General features: G+C 48.6%; 1 protein-coding gene across 1 annotated transcript in view; it reads left to right on the plus strand.

Moving 5' to 3' along the window:
- Positions 1-24,271, plus strand: part of POC1A (POC1 centriolar protein A) — a gene marked incomplete at both ends in the record, with an annotated part of 66,404 nt that overhangs the window by 33,335 nt on the left and 8,798 nt on the right. The window contains one exon of the mRNA XM_084247979.1: positions 16,856-16,999. Coding sequence (XP_084104105.1) covers positions 16,856-16,999 — 144 coding nt within the window. The remainder of the gene's footprint in view (positions 1-16,855; positions 17,000-24,271) is intronic.

Below are 24,271 nucleotides of genomic sequence, written 5' to 3' on the forward strand. Positions count from 1 at the left end.
AGACCCCTGGGATTGAAGTTCAGGTCTTAGCCCTTTTGCTAACACAACTAAAGGGACCCTTGACTAGAAGAGCCCCAGGGGGTCCCAGTATGTGGAACATCTCCAAATCACCCAAGAGGGTCTTCATTGGGAACAGGTCACAGGGGCATTAGCAAATTGGGCTGGCCAGACACCTTCCTGGGATGGAAACAGCAATCTTGCAAGGACTCTCCTGGCAAAGGTGTCAGGCAGCCCTACTAGGAAGGTTGCTGATGCTAGAAACCTAGGCATTGGGATCTACATAAACAACTTGGTTGGTGGGCACAGCTGTACTGCCTCTTTGTGCTGGTCTGAACCAAGATTGGGGCCAATGGACACATCTCTCCTGTCACTTCAGAAAGGTCGCCTTGATTGTCTGCACCCTGCTTGCTCCCATTAGCCTGCATCTTGCTGCCTCTCTGCAAAAGAGCGTACTACAGGGCCTCCCCGGTGGCGCAGTGGTTGAGTGCTGGGTTGCGAAGCTGCCCGCAGCTTCTGCAGCTCCGATTCGATCCCCGGCTGCTCCCCGACTGCCAGAGGAGGGTCCCACATGGCGCACAGACCTCTCCTGCCGCCCGCTGCTCCCCTCAGCAGTGTACTTCAGTCCTTCTGCCTGCTCTGCTCCCCGCTCTGGCTCTGGTGAATTCTCTCACCCTCCCGTGCTTCTGACTGTACACTGTGCTTGCACAAATAAATAAATAAATCTAAAAAAAAAAAAAAAAAGATCATACTGCAGGGGGGCTGGGTAGGTGACCATAGTGCCCTTGCCAGCCCAGGTGGGCAGTAGAGGCCTCACTTCATAGGTGTTGTTCCTGATGAAAATCATGGCAGGTGCTTGGGTTTCTTAATTTCAGTGGCTTTCCACTAACAAGATTAAAAGTGAAGAAGATTCAATATTTTTATCAAACTAAATATTTTTGGGTAATTTTTATTTTTTCTGTACAAACCATATTTTTTTCCCCAAAGATTTATTTCTTTTTTTTTAAACTTTTTAAAAAATATTTTATTTTATATAATTCTTACATCATTTTTCATCTTTGTACAATGTATGCATTTTCATTTTGGTTATATTCCCCATACAATTGCACCCCCCCTTATTTTGACTCTAGTTCTTCCTCTCCCCACCCCTTTCTAATCCCCCCCACCCCTGTAGTGTGTCTCTGGTTTATAGTTGCTTGTTGATTTTGATTATTACTTTGCATTGGTTAGTCTTTTTCCTGGTCTCTTATTTAGGTTTTCTAAATTCCTGCTATGAGTGAGACCATCCGGTATTTTTCTTTTTCTTTCTGACTTATTTCACTGAGCATGATCCTGTCTAGCTCCATCCATGTTGCTGCAAACTGCATGTGTTTATCTTTTTTGATTGCTGAGTAATATTCCATTGTGTATATGTACCACGTCTTCTTGATCCAGTCATCTATTTTTGGGCATTTGGGTTTAAACTTTTTTTTTTTTTTTAGATTTATTTATTTATACAAGCACTGGGTACAGTCAGAAGCGCGGGAGGGTGAGAGAATTCACCAGAGCCAGAGCAGGGAGCAGAACAGAGCAGGGAGCAGAACAGGAAACTGAACAGCATTCAGTTTCTTTTTGCATACAAGAGCTGGGGTACAGTCCAGAGGTGTGGAGGGCGGGTGAGAGGATTCACCAGAGACAGAGTGGGGAATAGAACAGGCCGACTGAATGAAATACACTGTTGAGGGGAGCAGTGAGTGAGTCAGGAGAGGTCTGCTCTGCCATGTGGGTTGCTCCCTGGCCAGTCAGGGGATCAAACTTGTGCTGTAGTAGCTGAGGACAGCTTCATAGGTTACGTCTTAACCCCCCGTGCCATCAGGGAGGCCCCAGACCACAAATTTTTTATTTTTTAAAGATTTATTTATTTATTTATACAAGCACTGGGTACAGTCAGAAGCGCGGGAGGGTGAGAGAATTCACCAGAGCGGGGAACAGAGCAGGCATACCGACGAAATACACTGCTGAGGGGAGCAGCGGGCGCAGCAGGAGAGGTCTGCTGTGCCATGTGTGACCCTCGCCAGTGGCCGGGGATCGAACCGGCGCTGCAGAGGCTGCGGGCAGCTTCGCAGCCCAGCGCTCAACCACTGCGCCACCAGGTGAGACCCCAGACCACAATTTTTAAAGAATGTTTTCTGCTTGAAGCAGAGCATCCTTGGGCAATGGCTGGTGGGAATGTGGTTGTGCAGGTCCTAGGGCCACCAAAGACCCTGACGCCTGGCATAGGAGCCACCTGTGATGGGGTTCTCACCTATTGTGTCCACTTCTGGGAAGCAGGCAGGATTCGTCTCCTTTTCCCTCCAGAGGCCACAACTTACTTCACTGGGAGGTGGGCCAGGGCTGTTACCAGACACATGTTAAATAATTACTGTGTTTACCAGAAAGGTGGGGGTGGGGGGCTGCCTTTGACAACTACAAGAAGGACATTTGCAGAAATATATCAGAATGGGCTTCTAGACAGTGACAGGCCTGCTAACATTTGACAGTGGTAGCAATAAGCCTCTTGCAGGGGTTCTCAAATTTTAGTGTGCACCAGAATCACCCTGAGGTCTGTTAAAACAGCAGGCCTTGTGCTCCAGATTATCTAATTCAGCAAGGAATTTGCATTTCTAGGAAACTTCTAGACACTGCTGATGCTGCTGGTCCAATGTCCCACTTTGAGAGTCTCAGGTCTATGGAACATGGTCTAGCTGAGGGTGACCATGCTGAGACCTGGGCAGGGAAGTGGAGGGAGCAGAGTCTCTGTCTATCTTGGGAAGTTTTTATGGCTCATGGGGAATACAACTGGGGAGAGGCACTTGGAGAATTGGTGTCCCTTTTGGCCCACTAGAATTCTGCCTTTTTCCAGAAGAGGAGAGGTGGTGTTTCTTTGATTCTAGTCTCAGTGCAGTATTAAAAGGAAATCTCAGTGCTGCCCTGTGGGCCCTTGAGAGCCAAAGCCACCCACTGCGCTCTGTTTACAACTGGGCGGGTAGATGCGTGGTTTAATTTCCAGCCGAGGACATCAGTTAGAGGGAGGGTAGGACCCACTGCAGCCCTCTGTGGGGGGTCTGTCATCCTGTCTCAGCCCCTGTCCTCTCCATTAGTGCTACTGCAGCATTCCAAGTCAGTTGCCTGTTGATTGAATTCCCCTTCTCCAGACCACCTGCCCCCTCTGCATCCCTGCCTCCCCCCTCTCACCCTGCAGACATTGCTGTCAGCCCCACAGCCTGCTGGGCCTTTAGGACAACTGATGGGAGTTTCTGACACCTGAACTTGAGGTGGCCTGGGTACTTGTGTTAATGTTAATCCCCCAGAAGAAGATTTTTGTGGAGCTTTTAGGTAGCAAGGAACAAGCCCCAAGACTGATGACAGCCGTTGTGGCAAGAGACAGGGCTATGGGGATGACAGCACAGAAGCTGCATATTCCCTTCTCTAAGCTGTGCCTTTGAGTGATTGATGGTAATTTCCTGCATTGGCAAATTCCTGCTGATTCTACAAGCAAGAGGAGAGTGGAGGAGGAGATTGGCATGATGCTTAGGAAGGAGGCCTATTTAATGCAAAACTTACAGGAGGTGTATTCTCAGAAATCCAGGTCAGGGCGTGGTAGGACAATCACTGCTGTCGTGGAAACAGAAGAAACCCACTCTGGCATCCTGAGACACACGGAGGCCTTTGTGTCTGGTCCTGTGTGCACAGGGGCTTGCCTGGTACATAAACCTGTGCTCATACACCTTTTTTTTATATATAAAAATTTATCTGTTTATGCATACAAGAATTGGGGTGCAGGCCAGAGATGCGGGCGGTGAGATGACTCGCCAGGGACAGAGTGGGGAACAGGCAGACTGACATACACCGTTGAGGGGAGCAGTGGGCAGACAGGAGAGGTCTGCTGCGCCATGTGGGTTTCACCCTGGCCTGCTGGGGATCGAACTCATGCTGCAGAGCCTGTGGATTGCTTCATAGTGAGGTGCTTAACCCCTTGCGCCACCAGGGAGGCCCAGTGTGCTCAGACACCTTTGAGAAGTCTGTTAAGTCTTTCAAATTTCTCAGAACTATTTTGGGATTTTCTTTCATTCTGAAGACCAAAGTATGGGGTCAAGTCAATAAAGATTCCACAGTTTCACCTGGGAAATTGAGCCTTAATCACAATATAGCAGGCAGTGGAGTCTTGACATTATGATCTTTACAGCGAGGCAAACCTGGCCATGGGCATGCCTCTAGGTGCCTTTCATTTCAACCCTAGATCCCCTGCTGTGATGCTGCCACTTTGCTGATGGTGATCACATTTATGATCCCATCAGGTAATTCTGACAAGCCCCCTTTCCGCACACCTCATGTGTGATACAAAGCAGACAGAGTAGGCAAGAACCGAGGCTATTGGCACCTGAGGGTCTTTCTTTTGATTCCACACTATTTTTTCAAGCCTAGAAACCTGAAAATGAAAGACATGGGCCACAAGTGGAAATAAACCCAGTTGCTTACATGTGACCATGATTCTTCCCTTTCCCTCCTCCCCAGCAGAGCTGCACTAATCCAGTTAGTCCCCTTCCAGATGGTACCTTCTCCAGGCAGCCTTCCCAGGGGCCAGCAGGGCATGATTTCTTCCTGATCCACCTACCTGGAGCAGCCCCTCTCCTGTAGTCAGCTATATGCAGGCCTAACTTGTTTTCCTGGAGGGCTGGTGCTGTGGTCTCCCCTGGGTGCCCAGCATATATCTGGTACACAGAGTGCTCAGGAATTCAGAGTTAAATGGACACATGCCTGCAGCCTGTGGACAGTGTGAGGTGGTGTGGGGGGCTAGCAACAGACTCTGACTCTTTCCTTTCAGCATTTTTGATGGGCCCATACTAATTGAACCACTCTTTGGCCTGGTTTGTCAGTTTGAGGCAGGTGGCCTGAGGTGGTGATGGTGACTGGGCAACAGAGGGTGGAAGAACCAGCACATCTGTATTAGAAGTTCCAGAACCTCATTTTCAATGGAAAACAGCCCCCTTTGCAGCTTATATTTTCCAGACTGGATAGCAGCATTGCCCATGTGGTGTAAGGGTGTTGGGTAATGCTTGTGTTTATGTTCTCATCGGTTGCTATGGGAAAAATCAGAATAGATGGTTTCCATGGAGATTATCTTAAAATTAGTTTCTTTGAAGGTCTGGACATTGCTGCAGAGTTCACTGAATGCTCTGGTGCTGATGGCACCAGAGGCTCTCTCTGTCCCAATGCCAAAGGCTGGTCAGAACATTCATGGATTTAGACAAACCTTTACTTGAAAATGCCAGGACATGGTAGTGGGGAGATCCTGTGCCTCAGCCTCGCCTAGGGTCCTACTCTCCTCGTCTCAGCTCCACAGCAATAGCTCATTCCAGCCACCTGGGAACTTTTTAAAATTAAAACAAAAGACTTCTGTGTTTTGGAAATTTTCAAGCTAGCACAAAAAGTTGAGAGAATAATGTAACAAACCTCCACGTCCCCTCCCCTAGCTTCCACATTTTGTCAGTCTTCTTTGTTCATCTCTCCCCACATTTTTAGAAGAGTTTTTGAGTATTTTTTTAATACTAGATATATTATTTTACCCTAAATAAAGGCTTTTCTTTATTATATAACTGCAGTGGTCTTATCCCATCCAGCACAATTAATAGTTCCTTAAGATCAGAGCCTTGTCCATATTGTCCACATTCATATTTTTCTGCATTGTGTCAAGAGTTTTGTTTTGTGCTTTTTGTTCAAATAATGACGTGGGACACATGGTTCTGGCATGTAGAGGGCTCAAGCAGTCTGACTCACTGGCAGTGGGCCCTGACGCAGGAGGGACTTTGGGGCTCCACCCTCCTTCTATCCTCAGGGAGAGTTGTGTGTCCGGAGCTCCAGGACATCCTGATTCTAACTTAGAGGGTGTCAGGCACTGGTAGGCCTGCTACTGCCAGCTGTCCTGGGCCAGGCATCCGCTGGGGGGCGCTGTCCTTCTTCGAAGCCCACAGAGGAGGGAGGAGAAGAGGTGATGTAACCTAAGCTCACGCCAGCTGTTTGCAACTTGATTTTCCAGGAAAGGGATGGAGGCTATGAGACCCCGTGGGACGCAGCCCCCTCAACTCCTCCCTGGTGGCATCAGGATGAGGCTCTGGCCAATCCAAGCCCTGCTGCCTCTGCTTGTTAGGCAGAGTCAGGCTCAGGTATGGCTTGGCAGGCTTGGCTCGTGTTCTATGATGCTGCGCAAAATATGAATTACTGAGCTCGGAAGTGATGCCCGGGTGTGGTTGGTGCCTCTAACACTCTCCATTGAACTAAGTGCAAGGAGAGTTTAAAATAGCCAGCCTTTGTTCCCGAGGTTTTAAAAATTCAACTCCAGTAGTTACAATGAGCTGTCTTCAAGTGGATCTATAAATAAATCGCTACTGTGCCTCTTTGTCACCGAGAGCTTCGGCGTCTTCCAGAGACGTCGGCTCTGCCGCTCATCTTCATTTGATGCCTCTCATCTGCGGGGCAGCTGCGATCATCATTGAGCTGGGCTGACACACAGTGTTTGTAATGATAGCAGTTTGTTCCCTTCTAAAACGCTACAGTCCCCCCGAGATTAAATACAAAAGGAAAGATGTAACTTTGCACAGGAGAAACCTAACAGAGAGGTCAACATCACTGTTGGTCAAGGTCAACACCACTAAAGATAAGTTCTATCCTCATGAGCCCTGTGATGTCATGCATGTGGTTTTTATGGCTCTTGTCAAAAACATTCCATTCATGAAAAAACATCAGACAGACCCAAATTGAGGGCCATTTGACAACACAGCTGATCAGCACTCATCAAAAGTGTCAAGGTCATGAATGACAAGGGAAAACTAAGGAACTGACACAGATTGCAGAAGACTAAGGAGAAATAACTGAATGCAGCATGAGATCCAGGGTAGGATTCTGGAACATCAGGATCCAAGAATATTAATAGAAAATCTGGTGAAGTTCAAATAGGGCCCTTAATTTGGCCCTTAATGGAAGTGCCCTAATGTTAATTTCCTGATTTAAACATTGAACTAAAGTTTATATAAATGTTAACACTGGGGATCCTAGGGGAGAAATATGTGGAAATTCTTTGTGCTATTTTTTGCAACTTTTCTGTTAGTCTAAAATTAGTTCAAAACTGTTTAATTATTAAAAAAAAAAAAAAAAAAGGCAACACTTGGGCTTTATCAGAAGTTGATCTCCCTCCCGGAGTGCCTACAGTTTAGCTGTAGGGAGGGCAGCTAACCCTGAGGTGGTCAATGCCCAGTTTGGTAGTGTTTGTGGAGGTGAACTGGTCCAGAGTCAGTCCTGGGGAAGCACCCCGTGTTCAGAGGCCTTGTCTCACAAAGATACTGGCCATCAGCGTGGGGTCTGCAGGTCTGCTTTGTTAGCTCGTTGTTTTTAACAATGCTGCAAAGGTGCCCCTGCTCCAGGAACTCCAGGGCAGGCCATCAGTACACACTTTGCAGCGTGAGTGCAGGCCTGAGACAGGCTGCCTGCTCTTGAGGTCTCTGTGGGCTGTGTAGAAACCCCCCAATCTGCCATGTCCTGTTTCTTCTCATACATGTCCCTGACTCCCAAGCTCTGCTTTGCAGCCCCCGTGTCTCCCCATACCAATGTGTGTTTCTGACTGTACTGATTGTGATTTCCTGGAGGGCTTTAGCCCCTAAAGGCTTGGGGTTGTTTTCCTGGTCCCCTCCAGGGAGGAGAGCCGGGGATCTGCTCTGCCCAGGAATGATGTCTGGTTGCTTTCTCATGGTCTCCACCAGTTTGCAGTTGCTTAGCCGCCTTCCACTCTTTTCATCCTCATTCCTCCCCGTCGCTTCCCTGACTGGTACCTGTCATTTCAGTAAGACAGACCTCCCAGCTCCACTTGTTTTACCTGGGGGCCAATTTGGACACTGGAATGAGTTTCCATTTCCTGCTTTACCAAGGCAGTCCTTTCACTGCTTTGAAAAATGTGGCATTATAAATCAGCACTCTTTTTTTTTTTTAAATTCTCTTGTTTAGCAAAGTAATTCTTTTTTTTTTTAGAAAAAGATTTATTTTTTTATGCATACAAAAACTGGGGTACAGGCCAGAGGCGTGGGCAGTGAGAAGATTCACCAGAGACAGTGGGGAACAGAACTGGCAGACTGACTGAAATACACTGCTGAGGAGAGCAGCTGGTGAGTCAGGAGAGGTCTGCTGCACCATGTGGGCAGCTCCCCGGCCAGGGATTGAACTCGTGCTGCAGACAGCCCCAGAGGTTGCGTCTTAACCCCTTGCACCACCAGGGAGGCCCCTAAATCACCATTCTTGTGTCGGGGAAGTACTTAGAAACTTGGAGAATGAGGCTGAGGAGTCAGCAGAGGATTGCTGGGGATCATAGCCTTCACTATGGGGTGCTTGGCCTTGCCTTAGATCTTGGTAAAGAGATGGGGGCTCTTAGTTTGTGTATTTAGCATCTACCTTGTGCCAGGCAGGCCTGCAACGAACATGTCTGTAATCAGATGAAAGGCACCCGTGGTCCTTGCTTCAAAGTCTCTGAGGAGAGGACTGTGAGATGAAAAAGTGGGCCAAGCTGCCTGTGGCCATGGGATCTGACTGGTACTGCTTCTGAGAGAGAAGGCCTGGGATCCAGGAGTGGATCAGACATGTATATACTTCATGGGGACCTGGGGTCGTTGGTGGTTGTTAGACCTAACTATAATTCGAGGTGAATGAATGATTCACTTTCTAAATCGTGGTGGTGAGTCCAGGTCCCATGTCCCTGAGCCTCTTGGTTCACTCTGCACACAGGTGCCCCAGCACCTGCCCTCCTTGGGACCATGGTAGTGAGCACACAGAGGCACCCTGCATATCCACACACTAGATAAAACACAGCAGCAGGAACCCTATACTCCTATTCAGGCTGACTTGGAAGAACATTGGTAAGATTGCCAAACAGTTAGATGATTTTAAGAAACCAGAATTCCTCTCTGGACCAGGGCTATGTTTAGAAGCAGAAGTTTCCTCTCATTTGGACTCTAGGCTGGAACCCTAAATTATAGGGCAAACAAGACTGTAGTATATCCAGTTCACAAACGTGTGGTGAATATAGTACCAGGTTTCTTTTGAGCTTTGGTTTGAGAAAGCAGCTATGCCTTTTTCCACTTGAGAAGCTGGAAGTGAGGGTGAGCCCAAGTGAACTCTGTCCTGTTTAATGTTCTTTTTGCCAAGGCAAAGAAGCCAGTTTAGCAAACAGGGAGGCGGGCAGACACGGACACCTGTCAACTTTCCAGAGGGCTACATTGTCAAAGCCAGTGACCTGAGGCAGACTAAGAAAGGTCTCTCTCCATGATTGTACAATGAAAGATAAGTTGAAAGATTTAATCGTGTGTGTTTGTGTATGTTTTCATTTCTTCCAGTTTTGCACTCAACCCCTGCTTTGGAAACAGTAACATGTTTCAAGTGGGCAGTGGCCAGATGGGCTGCCCACCTGGGTCTATACAAGGAGGGTAACTGTGAAATAGTCCAGATCTCTCCCCTCTACAGCCCACACTTAAGCCATGGACCAATTCCTGAATGCTTTTGTCTGCTACAGAATTTCAGTTTCTGGAGCAGGCAAGCTAGGGGCAAGGTCCAGTGTTAGAAATTAAAAGAAAAGGAGAAATTTCCACAGTGAGCAGGTGTTAATAATTGACCACCTACCACAAGAGTCGGTTCACAACACCTTTATGGAAAACTCCAGCCACTCCTGGCCACTGGCCAGGTGTGTGCAGACCTCGCGTGCTTGTGACTGTCAAGCTGTGTACAGACCCCTAAGTGGCTGAGGCCTGACATTCCATGGAGTGGGTGGCTGTTGCTTGGGAAACCCTGCCTCTAGGGTTTCCCAAGCTCTCCTCTAGGGGAGATTGAGGCTTTGGGAATTGAACTGCTCTGAAATGTGACTCCTGCTTTCTCCATTTGGAAACCATAATTCCCAGGCCCACGGTGGAGCTCATGGGCCTCACCTGAGGTCTTCAGCTTTGGGTTTTACCCATTGGTTATATTTCAGGGAGAGGTGATTTTCACCTTGAGTGCAGAGTAGCAGTGTTATGTAGTGTCCAGTCCAGTGTCTTGTGATGGACGGACTGGGCTCCTAGTGGCATTTCAGGCTTACTAATATTACATGTAGGAGTAACATTTGCTGTTTAAGAAAGTGAACTTCTCTGTGAGTTTGGACACACACATATAGTCATGTAATCATCACCGTGGTCCCTTGGTATAGAAAGTTTCTGTCATCCAGAAAGTTCCCTTGTTCCTCTTTCTAGTCAGCCTTGTTCCCTCCATCTCCAGCCCCAGGTAACCACTAATCTGCCATCACTATGGATTAGTTTGCATTTTTTAGAATTTGATATAAACAGAATCAAATAGTTGTATCTTCTCTTAGCTCTGGTTTCTTTTATACAACCTAATTATTTTTCTATCCACTAGGGTTATTACATGTGTCAACAGTTACTCCTTTTTGTTGCTGAACAGTATTCCATTCAATGGATATACCAGGATTTATGTGCCTGTTGGTGAACATTGGATTATTTTCAATTTTTGGCTATTACAAATAAGGCTGTTCTTAATTTTTATGTACATATCTTTCTATAGACATACATTTCTGTTTTTCTTGATTGAATACCTAGGAGTCGAATGGCCAGGACATAATAGGTGTATGTCTAACCTTTTAAGTAACTTTCACATTGTTTTCCAAAGTGATTGTACTAGGGGACTCCCTGGTAGTGCAAGGGGTTAAGCACCACACTATGAAGCGATCCGCAGCCTCTGCAGCATGAGTTTGATCCCTGGCCAGCCAGGGAGAAACCTACATGGCGCAGCAGACCTCTCCTGACTCACCCGCTGCTCCGCTCAGCAGTGTACTTCGGTCTATTCTGTTCCCCTTTCTGTCTTTGGTGAATCCTCTCACCCGCCGCATCTCTGGCCTGTATGCCAGCTCTTGTATACATAAGTAAATCTTTAAAACAAAAACAAAGTGATTGTACCATATAAGATTCTTCCCCAGTTAAATTTCTCTGCCTCCTTGCCAACATTGACTATGATCAGTCTTTTTAACCTTAAGTCATACAATAAGTGTGTGGTGGCATCTTCATATGATTTGAAGCTGTTTTTCTCTAACAACTAATAACAGAATAACTTTTTATGTGTTTGCCATGTGTTCTTTGGTGCCAGAAATCTGAGGCAATAAGCTTAAGTTGTTTGAAGCCATCCAGTGTGACAATTTGTTAGAGCAGCCATAGGAAACAGAAAACCAATTTCATGTTGTTCATGCAATGAAAGATAACGGCCAAGAATTTTCAAAAAATAATGAAAGACATCAAGCTACAGATTAAAGAAGGTAGAGTAAGGACAAAAGTCTAAAGAGAAAGCAAAAAAACAAAACAAAAAAAACCCTACACAATGTATTTTAGAGCTCTCCAAATACCAAAGATTAAGAGACAGTCACAAAGGTATGCAGATAAAAGACACATTTTATACAGAGGAGCAAAGGTAAGATTTCCAGTCAAATTCTTATATAAAACTAAATATACCAGAAGACATTGGAGTATCAAAGTATTGAAAAGAAAAAACTGTCTACAGAATTCAGTTGTCAGCAAATACACCTTTTAGAAATGAAGGCAAATTACAGACATCTTTCAAACAAAAACTGAAGAGAATTTATTACCAGCAAACTTGCATCATAAAAAATGTCCTTTTTTCTCTTTTCTTTCTGGGATTCCAGTCACATGTGTTAATTTGATATTGCCCCATAGCTTATGCATATTCTTTTCTGTCTGTTTGGTTTTTGTTTTGTTTTGGTGTTTTTTCCTATTGTGTTTTAGTTTGAGGGACTGATCTATCTTTAAGGTCATTGATTTCTTTTCCTCAGCTGAGTTGAGCCTGCTAATAGTCCATCAGAGCCATTCTTCATCTTTGTGTTTATTTCTAGCATTTCTATCAACTCTTTCACCATAGAGCTATAATAGCAAGAGGGATGATGTATTGTACATGTTACAACATTTTCACAACTGAGATCGGAACTAGTCCAGAGTGTCACAGGGTCTGGGGCAAAGTACCACTTGGCTCTCATGGTATGGAGCCTTCTAAGACTGAGAGGCATTAAGACTGAGAGAACTCCATTGACCCTTTCTTACGGTGTCAGTGGTGTCACATAGAAAATTCTTATCTGTTCATCTGTATTATACACATTTTTCAGTTGAACCTTTGACACATTAATCATAGTTATTTTAAATCCTGTGTCTGCTAGTGTCACCATCTAAATCATTTAAATCTGATCCTGCTGATTGTTTTATCTCAACAGTGGTATTTTTTTTCTTTTTTGCCTTTTTGTGTGTCTCACAAGTTTTGATTGAATGCCAGACATTGCGTTTAAGACTGTAGAAACTGAGGTAAATAGTCAATCTTATCAGAAATTGTGCTTAGCTTAGCTTTTTTTTTTTAAGGGTGAGGTCTGGGTGTTGGAGGATTTTTCTCAATACTCTTGCTTCCCACTCTCCGAATCTCAGCTTCCCTGGGGGCATGTCCTTCCCCCAGCAATAGACAGCTATTATTGCTTACTTGTTGCTTGCTTGTTAGCTTTGTTGGGGCATCTCTGCTGTCCTGACCCTACTTCATTCAGTCTTAGGCAGGTCCTATATTCCTGGGTCTCAGAAGTAGGGCATTCTAAGTGATCCTAAGTGAGCGTACCACAAGGTTAAATAGAGTTGTCTATTCCAAGTTTCTTCTTTCTTTCCTTTTTTTTTTTTTAATTTTATTTTTTAAAATATATTTATTTGTTTATTTATTTATACAAGCACTGGGTACAGTCAGAAGCACGGGAGGGTGTGAGAATTCACCAGAGCCAGAGCGGGGAGCAGAGCAGGCAGAAGGACTGAAGTACACTGCTGAGGGGAGCAGCAGGCTGCAGGAGAGGTCTGCGCGCCATGTGGGACTCTCCTCTGGCGGCCAGGGAGCAGCCGGGGATCGAACCAGCACTGCAGAGGCTGCGGGCAGCTTTGCAACCCAGCGCTCAACCGCTGCGCCACCGGGGAGGCCCTTCTTTCTTTCCTTTTGATATTAGGGTGTTTATGTTTGGTAAAAGTGAAAGCGGTGGTGCAGCTCTGTAGATATGCAAGTGTGGTTAATCTGGCAATTTACTTGTGATACACCTGACATGGACCTACCAGACAAGGCCCCAGTGGCCTTTGATGTTGAACAAAGTGCTGATAATGATTTTTCCCCTTTAATGCTGCCCTAGTTATTCTGCCACTATTGTTACTCACAGCCTTGGTATGTGCATCTCTTCCCATTTGTGCCCATCATCGTCTTATCTCTGCTTTATCGCTTATTTGCCAAGCTCTTGGGGAAATGGCACATCTCCAGAGTGCTGGAGTGCAGGTAAGAGGCTGCTGTGCTGTGTGGGGCAGGGCTGTTGGCCATTGTGTTGGGAAGGTTTCATCACATAGGAATGTCACCATGGTGGGCTTGGCCCTCTGAGGCATCTGAGTGTTTGTAGAGGGCCTTCTCTGTATTTAGCTTTGTGCTGGGCAGCATTCCTGGGCAGGTGGTGTGGGGGAATGACGCAGAAAATGTTATCCCCTGCCTCCGAGGGGATGCAGCAGAGTTACCAAGCATGTGAAAGCAAAATTGCAGGCAGTGCCACCACCAGAGGTTGCCGGGTGTCAGGGAACTGCCTACACTTTGGGTTTAGATCCCAGCTGTCATTTGCTGGGTGACTTAGAACAAGTTATTTAATCTCTCCAAACCTTTTCCCCTGTGAAAAATAAGATTAATAATGCCTACTGTAAAGGTCCATTTTAAGACTTAAGTGAAGTGACATGTGTAAAGCTCTGGCACATAGTAGGTGCCATCTTACATGGATTGGCTTTGTGTTAAGTGCTATAACACATATGCTGAGAATGAGCAAGGCAGAGGAGGGCTGTAGGATGGTGAAGAAAGACAGGGACCAAGTGGTGTGGCCAGAGGAATAGCCCAGGGAATACAGGACCTAGACTTGTGAATGAAACCTGAGGCTTGGGAACCTTCAGCCTGTCATGTCCTCTCTGAGCTACAGTTTCCTTCATTGCAAGATGGAGACGGCCCTGAAAGCATGTAGGAGGTGGGCAAACATGGTGGTTCCTGTGGCTGTTTCTTCTAAAGGCCGCCTGCCTGGCTCAGCTCTGTGGCTGCTGTCCTTAGTACTCCTTTGGAGTGGCCTCAGCTTTGACTGAGAGGAGTGCTAAAGTCAGAGATGCTCACCACCCTCACCCCTAACACACTCCCCATCTCCACCCCGCAACCAACATTGTACTTCCAGAGGCTCGGCTCAGCACTGCCGGTTTCTAGGCCATTCTACAGAGACACTCACAATTTCCATTCCCTCCTTCCCGGGCACTGGACAGCTCCCATGGGCCACTCCATATGAATATGGCTGTCGGGAGAGAGGGCTCCCTTGTTCTCACCCTCCCTCTGGTGGCACTTCCTGAGGGAGCTGTTGGGACTGAGCATCCAGAGGAAGAGCAAGCACGTCTGGAAGGTGGCACTTTGGAAGTAATCGGCACAGGAACACAAACACTTCTCAAGAAAGGTCTGCTGGTGTCTTTAGAGAAGTACCACTCTCAGCTCAGTCCTTTGAGGGGTAAGCCCAGTCATCTCCCCCATTTTATAGATGAAGAAATAGAGGCTCAAAAAAATTAAGCCTCTTGTCCAGGGCCTCACATCAGTGGTGGAGCACTGTGCCAGCCAGGGTCTACCTGGGTTGCCACTTTTCCTAGATGCTCTCTGCTGTGTCTGTGACAACTGCCTAGGTCTGGGGGCCACTGTGGTGGGGTGACGGCAATACTGCAAGGCTGGTGACTTGTTGAGGATTCTGTTATGTTTCCTTTTGGGATGGATTTCCAGATGGGCACTGAGATCTGAAGTGCATTGATTCCCATGGGCTGAAAGAGCCCTACCCCCGGTGGGCCAGGTCTTACAAAAGGGCACCAGCAACATGGCAGGCAAGCCCATGAAGGACAAACAGACAGGGCACTGCTCCTGTTTTCAACAACATCTCTCTGGTTCGTGTTTCACATTCAGGTTTTCCTGTAATCACCAGGGCCTGCATTTTTCAAGTTCAAATAGACCTGCACTCGAGTTTGTTATCTATGCAGTTAGAACTAAAAGAAAGTATGCAGCCCATGTGCCAAACTGCCCCCTCATTCCTCCTTGTCTGGTTGGGAGTCCTCTCCTGAGTTGAGTCTTTTCAAGGACTCTGATGCCCACCTAGTGAGCATGTCCAGAGACACTGTAGATTTATCCAAGAGATAGACTCGAATGCAAGCTGGCCACTGATGATAGCTGCACAGGCAGTGCGGTGTTGCCAGGACCAGGCAGTGGGCAGGTGTGCAGGCATCCCAAGCAAGCCTGTCATAGTTGGTGTACTCCAGTGGGCATGGCCATAGGGGCTGGGCAGTCCTAGGTGGGCTAGCCTTGGCTCTATGGTGCTTGGGTAGTTGGCAAGCTTTGAACCTAGTGATATCCTGGGTCTAGAGGAGGAAGGAGTGATGAATGCAAGCAGATCAGAGAGGAGCCCAGACACAGGTGGGCAGCAGGCCCTGTAGGTAGGCTGGCTTTGATTCCTCCCATTCACATGTCTTAGCTCTGGGGATGCACTGGCCACGGAAACATTAGGGCAGGGATATCACAGGGCCAGGTATCAAGAGCACAAGGGAGCTTCTAAGAGTGGCATCATAGAGTGAGTGGAGAGTGGGATGCTTGAAGCAGGAGAAAAGAAGGGTGGACCTTCTGCCAATGGAGTGGACCTCCAGAGCTAGGTATGAGAGTGTAGAGGCTGGAAGATACAGTGGAAGGAGACTGGCTGCTGAGAATGCCTTGTCAAGGGGCTTGATTTTCTACTAACAGTGCCAAGGTACCCTGGAAGACTGGTGAAGTCAGTGAGTGACATAGTAATGTTTGGAATGTCCATTAATGAGGTCATGGTTTAAAACCCCAAGCCCCAAGTGTGGCTGCATTTATGGGTTACTGGGACTTTGGGGAAACCAAAGTGTGGGAAACCTCAGCAAGCACTTCATTCCCATTGGGAACCATTCCACAAAGGAATTGTAAGCTGTAAGACCAAAGCTCTCAATAGTGGCTGACTTTTGGAGGACATGTGATGGACTAGAATCAGACCCCTTAGAAATAACTTGGCTTTGGTGGAGGATATCCTCCACATTTGGGGACTGGAAGATCTTAGGCAGAAGTACTGTGCCCCTCACATTCCTGGAGTCCTGTTTGAAGCAGCTCAAGACACCTGTCCTGTAGATTCTGGCTCCCACCTCATGTGGTTAGGACATTCACATAGAAATTCCTATTTCCCAGGGGATCTGTGCCAGGACAAGGTTGAAATGATGCTCCCAGTTCTATCTGACAACTGCTGGGCCCTTGGGAAGGCATGAGTGAAGCCTGGCCATGCTAGGGGTGAGACTTGGTGTTGAACTAACCAGAAAGAGGTGACCTCTAAGACCAAGAGAGCAAGAGACTTAATGGAGGGTACAGGCTATATGAAGCATTGACAGGTGGCCCCCAGAGGTCCCTCAAGAGTCCGTTGAGAGTATTTGCTGATGTACTTGCCCCCCTACACTGCCAGATGCTCTGATCCTACTTCTCACTCAGGACCTCTGCTCAGAAAGGTAGGCCTGGAAGGGGGTTTCATGCCTGGATGTGGGAACACTACCACACCACTGTTTCCCACCAACATTTGGAATTCATTTTCTCCTGTTTGTTGGTGGCTTTCCATTTAATCCTTCGGAGGGGCTACTCTCCCAGTGTCTCCTCAAGCCCTGAATTAAGACCCCGGGGGTCTCTCTGCTTTTGTTGTCTTTAGCCAGAAGTGGATCTCCCTATGCCATCTGGCAGGGGCAGGAGCCAGGAGTCGGTGCAGAGCCAGCCCCAGGAACCCGTCAGCATGCCCCAGACGCTGACCAGCACACTGGAGCACATCGTGGGCCAGCTAGACGTCCTCACCCAGGTAGGCCAAGGTGTGAGTTTACCCATGTCTGAACTTGGCCTGGCATTCAGACACTTCGAAGTTTGTTAGCAAGTGCAGGATTTTTTAAAATATGAAAAATGATGGACCTACTTTCCAGCCCAAATTAATGAAATATCAGTGCCTGCCTGGGAATTGGACTACCAGAGCCATCTGAGCCCTGGCACGCCACTGGACCCCAGAATCATCAATGCAGAATCCTGCCAGTGTGAACCCACCCAGGGCTGGCCAAGCAGACTTTTGAGAGAAACATTGTCCACTCAGCCCACTCTTCTTTGAGTGGGCTCTCCAGCGACATGCCAGTCTCCAGGGCCACGCCAGGGAGCTATGCACAGTGAGTCAAGGCATCAAGAGCCTAGCTTTGGTGTGAGCTGCTCTACTCTTTGGCCTCTGAGCAACCTTGGGGAAATCCCTTTGGCCCTTTGCGTTTATCTGTGATGTGTGGGGTTGTGGGCTCCATCCCTCATGTTCGTGGTAAGGATGAAAGGAAATGAATCTGTGGTGAGTGTTTAGCCCATGACTAGCCCTAACTAGGCTCACTAAATGTTAGTTAGCCATGGCCCTGACCACCCTCACCAAGGAGACAGACGTGGGCCTGGCCCTTTGGAACATACTTCTGGCAGCTTATAACATACTCGTAGCACAGCAGTTTTGGCAAGAGCAAAGTGCCCTGACAGGTGGCTGCCAGCACTGCAGAGGAGTTACCTCACCCTGGGGGATGTGGTCCTGACAGGAAGCAGCCTGCCTGTCAGTCCAGAGGGGGCCATGGGTGCGTCTAGGCAAGGAGTAAAGCCCAGCATGGCTGGCATGGGTTGTGTAGGTGGTGGTGTAGCTGGGCCAGGCCAGGACTAAAGATCCTTAGGCCTCTTCTCTCCTTGGCTCAGAGTTCCCCTCCTATGCTAACTCATGGGTAGAATGAGGCTGCAAGACAACACAAAGGATCCTTGAGTTTGATGAAACAGGACAGAAGTGGCTAGGCCTCCTTTCCCTGCTTCTGGACCCCAGACTAGTGAGAATAGCTGCTCCACCTATGTGATGTGGCCCACAGTGTGCCACAGCATTCCAGATGGGGCTGCATGCGTTGAACCCATCGAAGGAAGCACTTTTGAAGGGAAAGATCAGATGTTGGTGGTTGGGGGATTGTGGGACTCCAGGGCACCTCTATAGCCATGCTTGAAAGCCCATCAGCCCCAGCTAAGGCATGTGCTAAGAGAAATGAGCGGCATGCAAAGACAAACAAAACCCCCCACTTCAGTCCCCATCAGAGCTGCCGAGCCTGTCTCATGTTCTTCGCAGCCTCGTCAAGTGAGAGATCAGGGGAGGTGGAATCAATTAGAACTTTATGAGATAAAATTGGAAATTAAGTCTGAGAAGATGGTTAAAAATAGCTTCATTGGATCCAGAAGAGTATAATACTAAAAACATTTCCTGCCACTGTGTTTTTAGGGGTACACATGGAAGGTTTTGTTATGTGTTAGCACTTAGAAGTATGATAGTAACTTTAAAAGAAACTGGCATCACAGAATAGGAGAAGACTCGCCTGTGGCCTTGGGCTGTGGGGTCTGGGTGTCTCTGTACCCTTGTCCTACCTCACACTGTTCAGTCCCTTTGCAAATCCAAGTGACACTCCATCCCCAACCAGATGCCAAGCCTATCAGCCGGTCACCTGCTCTGCCAAACAGACAATGTCTGAATGTTCCTGACAGCGACAAAGTGAGGCATATTCCTAATGGGCTTGTCACGTCCTAAGGAAATTGGGCACCACAGCTGAAGCCCCTGTTGAATGAAGCCCATTTTCATGCTCCCCTCAGGCTACCTCCTTTCCTGGGGCTAGGGTTCTAGCAGACAGCCACTCTGGTGTGCCAGAGCAATCCCCACTGGTGAAGGAGGCTCCCCACCCCCGCCTTGTAGAACCAGATGGCTGAGGGCAGTCCCCTCTCTGAAGCCTCCCCTGAACCAGGCAACTGCCTCTATCCTTTCCAGGTGGGCTGCTCAGCTTCCCTGGTCTGTGGGTATTGGCCTCAAACGCTGCCTCCTCAGCGAGCATGTCTCACCATCCTGACATGTTTCGTGCTCAGGAAGGGCAGGGGTGTCTTTCAGCCACCCAACACTGACTCCCGCCTCAGTGTCGTCTGAGTCATGGTTTTCTCCCCCTTTCTCCCCCACAAAGAAGTCGCTTCAAAGTGACTTCTGACAGATAAACTGTGCCTTCTAGATCCTTCAGTCCTCTGTCCTACAGAACATCCTTCCAGGGAACAATGGGGGCTGCAGAGGACAGTGACCAGGGATGTTTATTGACGGCGCCACAGAGCCTGCCACCCCTGGGAGACTCTCCTCAGCGCCTGCTCACCAGGCAGGGTGTGGCCCAATAATCCTGTCCTCTCTGGACGTGTATGGCCCATTTGGCACTGATCTGAGGACCAAGGGCCCAGTCTTGGTCCTCTTTAGTCCCTCCTCTGTGCCAAGCAAATGCCTATAGGTCAAGCAGCCTAGCAAGCCTGTCTGGGTTTGTTCCACCTCCAAGTTCAGTGACCTTGGGCAAGTCACTCTACTTCTGTGTACCTCAGTTTCTGAATCTGGAACTCAGAGCTGATAATAGCACCCACTTCACAAGAAACCACACTGCCTGTGGGGCTTGTCTAGCATCTGAAATCCAATCTTTAACTCTCAAATTAGGGTTGTGTTATTTTATTTTTTAGAAATACTTTTTCTTAAAAATTGCATGCATTATTTTTCAAAAGTGTATTTATACCAGTAAATAGACTTTGGGGTGACCTTGCAAAGTATGTGTCCTTTCACCTGACTGGAGCTGAGCACTCTTGCGACTGTCCTAGCCTGTCAGGTCTCCCTGTGACATTGTTTAGAGGGAAAGTCTGCAGAATGTTGGGATCACGGCCTCATTATCATGTCCTCCTCCTGATGTTAATCTGAGACTACAGCTTTCCAGGGGCTTTCCTTGGTGACCTCATGTCTTCCCCTCTGGTGCCCAGCAGCTAGCCCCATGCCAGGCATAGAGAGACTCCTGGGATGGCACCCATGACTTGTGCCTGGACCAGCCCTGGGGTCCATAAAACTGGGGCTTCTCCAGGATGCCAGAGGATCAGCTGCGTGGTCAGAGGTTGCCCAACTTCCCTTAATAAACAGTTTTGGTGTTGTTAGGGATGACTTCATTGAGAAGTTCTTCTGCAAACCAAACTTGACCCTTCTGAAAGTTAAAGCCAAAAGCTCTTGCTCAGGGCTTTGTGATCACAATGCCCAGCAGGCTAGTTCATGAGATTACCTGCCAAAGAACACACCTCCTTGCCCTGGCCCTTCTTAGTGTGGGAGAGACCCCCCACTATGCTCTGTGGTTCCTCCACTGAGCTCCTTGGACCCTGATCTCAGCTGTACACCATGTTCTGAGCAGCTGTAGGGTCCTTCTTTGGATTTTAGGGCTGCTCAGCTCAGCCCAGTAAGCCACTTGCCCATCAGCCTGGTTCTGAGGGTCAGCTCCACCATTCATTCCCTGGGTGACCTTGGGCAGATGCTGTTATTCCCTAGAGTCTCTTGTAATGTGGAGACAGTCAAGCCTGCAAAGCTCTTGGTCACCTGGCTGTGCTAGGCTGGTGCTGGCGATTTTGGGGAGCACCACACTGAGTTGATGTTCTCAAGGTGTAGCGTGGGAAATTTGCACCAGGATGACCTGGCGACATAGGGGCAGGAGTGGACATTCCACAGTCCTCTCTAACTGCTGGACTTGGGCCCCAGGAGTATTTTTGAACTGCCAGGAAAACTAATGGTCTGGCTAACCAGAAGAAAGGGAGGGAGAGAAAAAAAGGGTTTTCTCCAGGTCCCAAGAAGGAGTAGGGTCCGGGAGGTAATGCCCCCCTGTCCCCACAGCTAGAGGGAGGACTCTAGGTGGACTCCAGCCACCAGGCCTGCCTGCCTAGTGATGGCACTCAGAGGGTGTCTCGACAGAGGCCCTCATCCGGGTGTTCTTTCCCCCTCAAATCCTTGGGGGTGGGTGCCATCAAGTAAGTCTGTTAGGGATCCTTTTCATAGATGCTGGGAGATGAGGGAGCGGAGAGAGGCTTTTGCACAGCTAGCTTTATTCCTGCATGTGCTCTCATTGGCTTTCTTCACTGACTACTTGCCCTCTCAGTACCTTCCTTCATGGATACCTGAGTGACAGAGGTTCAGGTAGTGTCTAGTTGCAGAAGCCCTTGATCTTCCTCAAGGGTGAAGGGTGGGAGCCCCAAGTTGTGGCTAGTGCCCAGAAGGTTGCAGTGAGGGGCCCGGGCCCTACAAGCGGCTTAGTGGTTTTGCCTCTAGCCCACAGCAAAGTTATTTTTGACTCCAGTTTCACATCTTGCTGCTTTTTAAAAATACCGAGCCATGAAATCCCTGCAGTGTTTTTTTATGGCGCCCGTGCTTGAGGCTGGCCACAGCAATGCTGTGATGTCACATTCAGGTTCCTGTGACTCATGGGGGCTGCTGGGCCCCAGGATGGGAACATGCTCTCAGGGGGAAGTAGGCAGGGACAGGCCCACCCATTCTCACCCAGCCCTGCTGGCTTGGGTCTCTGGCTTTAAGTTTGTCACTGTCTAGGTGTTGGAACTCAGCTAACCTAATCCATCAAGGCCAAGAGTTTTAGCTTGCATACTTTGGGGAGTTGGAGAGAATGGCCCCGGCCTCCAGACACCCTGACCTCCCTGACCCTGCATATAGTTCTGGCAGTTCTTTATTTGATGGGCTGCTTAGGTGAAGCTTCTGGCTCCACAGTGGTGGGAAAGATGGGAGCGCTGGCCTGCCGTGATATGGGCCAAGCTGTCTGACCACTCTCAGGGGCTCTTGGTACCCCCCTTTCCGGAGCATACTAGCTATAGTTTGTGGAAACAGACCCCAGCTTTTAAAGCAGTTACCCCATTTCCTCCAGGCTACCCCTAACCCTCTCAAGTGTACCCAGACTCAAGTGGAAAGGTGCAGAGGGAAAGTCATCCACCCCCACCCCCACCCCCACCCCTGTTTGTAGGGTGCAGGCCGTCCTCTGGCCATCACTCACACACACACAGGCTGTGCCACAGGGGTGGCTATGGTTGGCTTCCACACAAGCATCTTCTCCTCCCGTCAGCATAGCCATCTCTCTCACCTGGCCTGCACAGTCCCGTGTGGGTTAAGCAGTTCTCCTCTTTATGGACGTCCATTTATGGAATGCCCTTCGGCCACAGTTGAGTTCAGAACATCCTGAGCTCCCACCACTTGGGGTTTAGAGACAAGAGACTTGTTTTCCCTCTGTTAAGAGGCTGCTTCCTGGGGACAAGGGACTGCAGACACTCTGGTCTCTGCCAGAGACACACTTGGGGTCTGACTCTGGCTGCTTGCAGGGGTGATTGGGCCCTGATCCTTCCCAGCCCTGTTGTTGTTCTTGGCATTTTACCCCTCCGTTCCTCTCAATTTGCAAATGCAGAGGCATGGAGGAGGCTGTTTTTCCCATACCAAGTCAGGGCCAGTCTTGCAGGCAGCACTCAAAGACAGGTGAGCTCACATTTGTCATTGCATTGGGTACCGATGGCAGCTCTGTCTTCTACCCCATTGGCAGTTGTGGCCAAATCAGTTCCTCCCCAAAGAAGCTTCAGATTGAGAACCCACTCACCCAGATGGCTCTGGGGCCTAGGGACATTCATAGTCATATGAGAGTTCTTCTGTTAGGCCCCAGCAGGCCTGGAGATGGGGGAGGGGTGGCAAGATCCTTGTAGAAACATCTTGTTCTGGGCTTATTCTGAGAGCAGGGAAGAAGGGGACTCTGGATCATTTGCTCTTGCTCCTCTGGGCGTCCAAGGGCCCTCCAAGCAAGGGTCAAGCATAGGCCACAAGAAAGAGTCTAGGATTATTCTGGTTATGACAGGCAGCTCAAGTGACTGCCCAGGAGACAGTATGGCCTCTTGGCATACTCCTGAATAAAGGACCACTGGGACAGGGTCATGGAGAGCCAAGCCTGCCACTCTGTAGGGACCCTATGTCTAGATCTAAACTGTTGGCACAAACTCTCACCATGTCTTCAGTAGCCATGGCTGAGTGAAGGAAAATACGCAGAAAGGTTTGAATTCAGCAGGGCATGGCATTTGGAGGGCCAGTTCTGTGCACTCCCCCCACACTCCCTTTCTGTTCTGGTATAACCGGTGGCTCTAGAAAACTGGCCACAGTGACAGGCCAGGTTTTCAATCACCACTCAGCCATACTCAGCAGGGCACAGCCTGTGAGCCTTTGTTCATGCCTGAGGCCTGGGGCCATAGCATGACTTGCCAAGCTGTCTGGAAGTTTCCTAGATTCCCAACAAGTTCCCGAGCAGTCTCTCTGGCTTGGGATACTTATGTTTTATCAGGTCTTGGTAAGTTAATACTTCAGTGCGGATTGTTGGAAGTTAGCCTGTGAAGAAATGGGATGCTGGGGCCTCCCTGGTGGTCAAGGGGTTAAGTTTCAGCTCTTTGAAGCAATCTGCAGCCACTGCAGCACAAGTTCGATCCCCAGCTAGGGAGGTGACCCACATGGCGCAACAGAACCTCTCCTGTCTCTCCCGCTGTTCCCCTCAGCAGTGTGTTTCAGTCAATCTGCTTGTTCTGTCCCCCACTCTGTCTCTGGTGAATCCTCTCACCCCCGTACCCCTGGCCTGTACCCTAGTTCTTGTATGCATAAGTAAATAAATCTTTGAAGAAAAAAAGAAAGAAAGAAATTGGATGCTGACATTAGCTAAGGCCCCATGGGCTGCCCTTTTTGGACTCACCCTGGAGTCATATGGCAGAACCTACCCCAAGCAGTGACTGACATGCTGCACCTTGGGGCCTGTCCCCGTCAACACCTGGTGGCCTGCCCAAGGCTGGCAAAGAGATGAGCTTGATCCCAGGCCAGCGTCAGCAGGGCGTGCAGCTTAGGTCTTCCCTCCTGATGTGGGCAGCACTCCGTGGGTCCCAGCACCCAATTTTAGGGACAGTGGTAAATGGACCCACTTTTTGCAACTTCTCCTGAGGGGTAAGCAATAACATGGAAAGGCTGTTTATTTAAAGGAAATTGTTATGAAGCCGTGAGGAAGGTAAATTAGCCAAGATTCCCTAATCCAGCAGCTAATCCACCAGTGGATAATAGTATGTTGTGTACTCTAAAGGGAGCTAATCCTCCGTAGAGGCAGAAGCTGAGAGATGCAGAGACGTCAGAGAAATCCTATATTCCTGAGATAATGCAAAACAGAAACATGGACCTGTGGGCTCAAGGGACAAAAGC

The sequence above is a fragment of the Talpa europaea genome, assembly GCF_964194135.1.
Source record: "Talpa europaea genome assembly, chromosome: 11".
Lineage (NCBI taxonomy): Eukaryota > Metazoa > Chordata > Mammalia > Eulipotyphla > Talpidae > Talpa > Talpa europaea.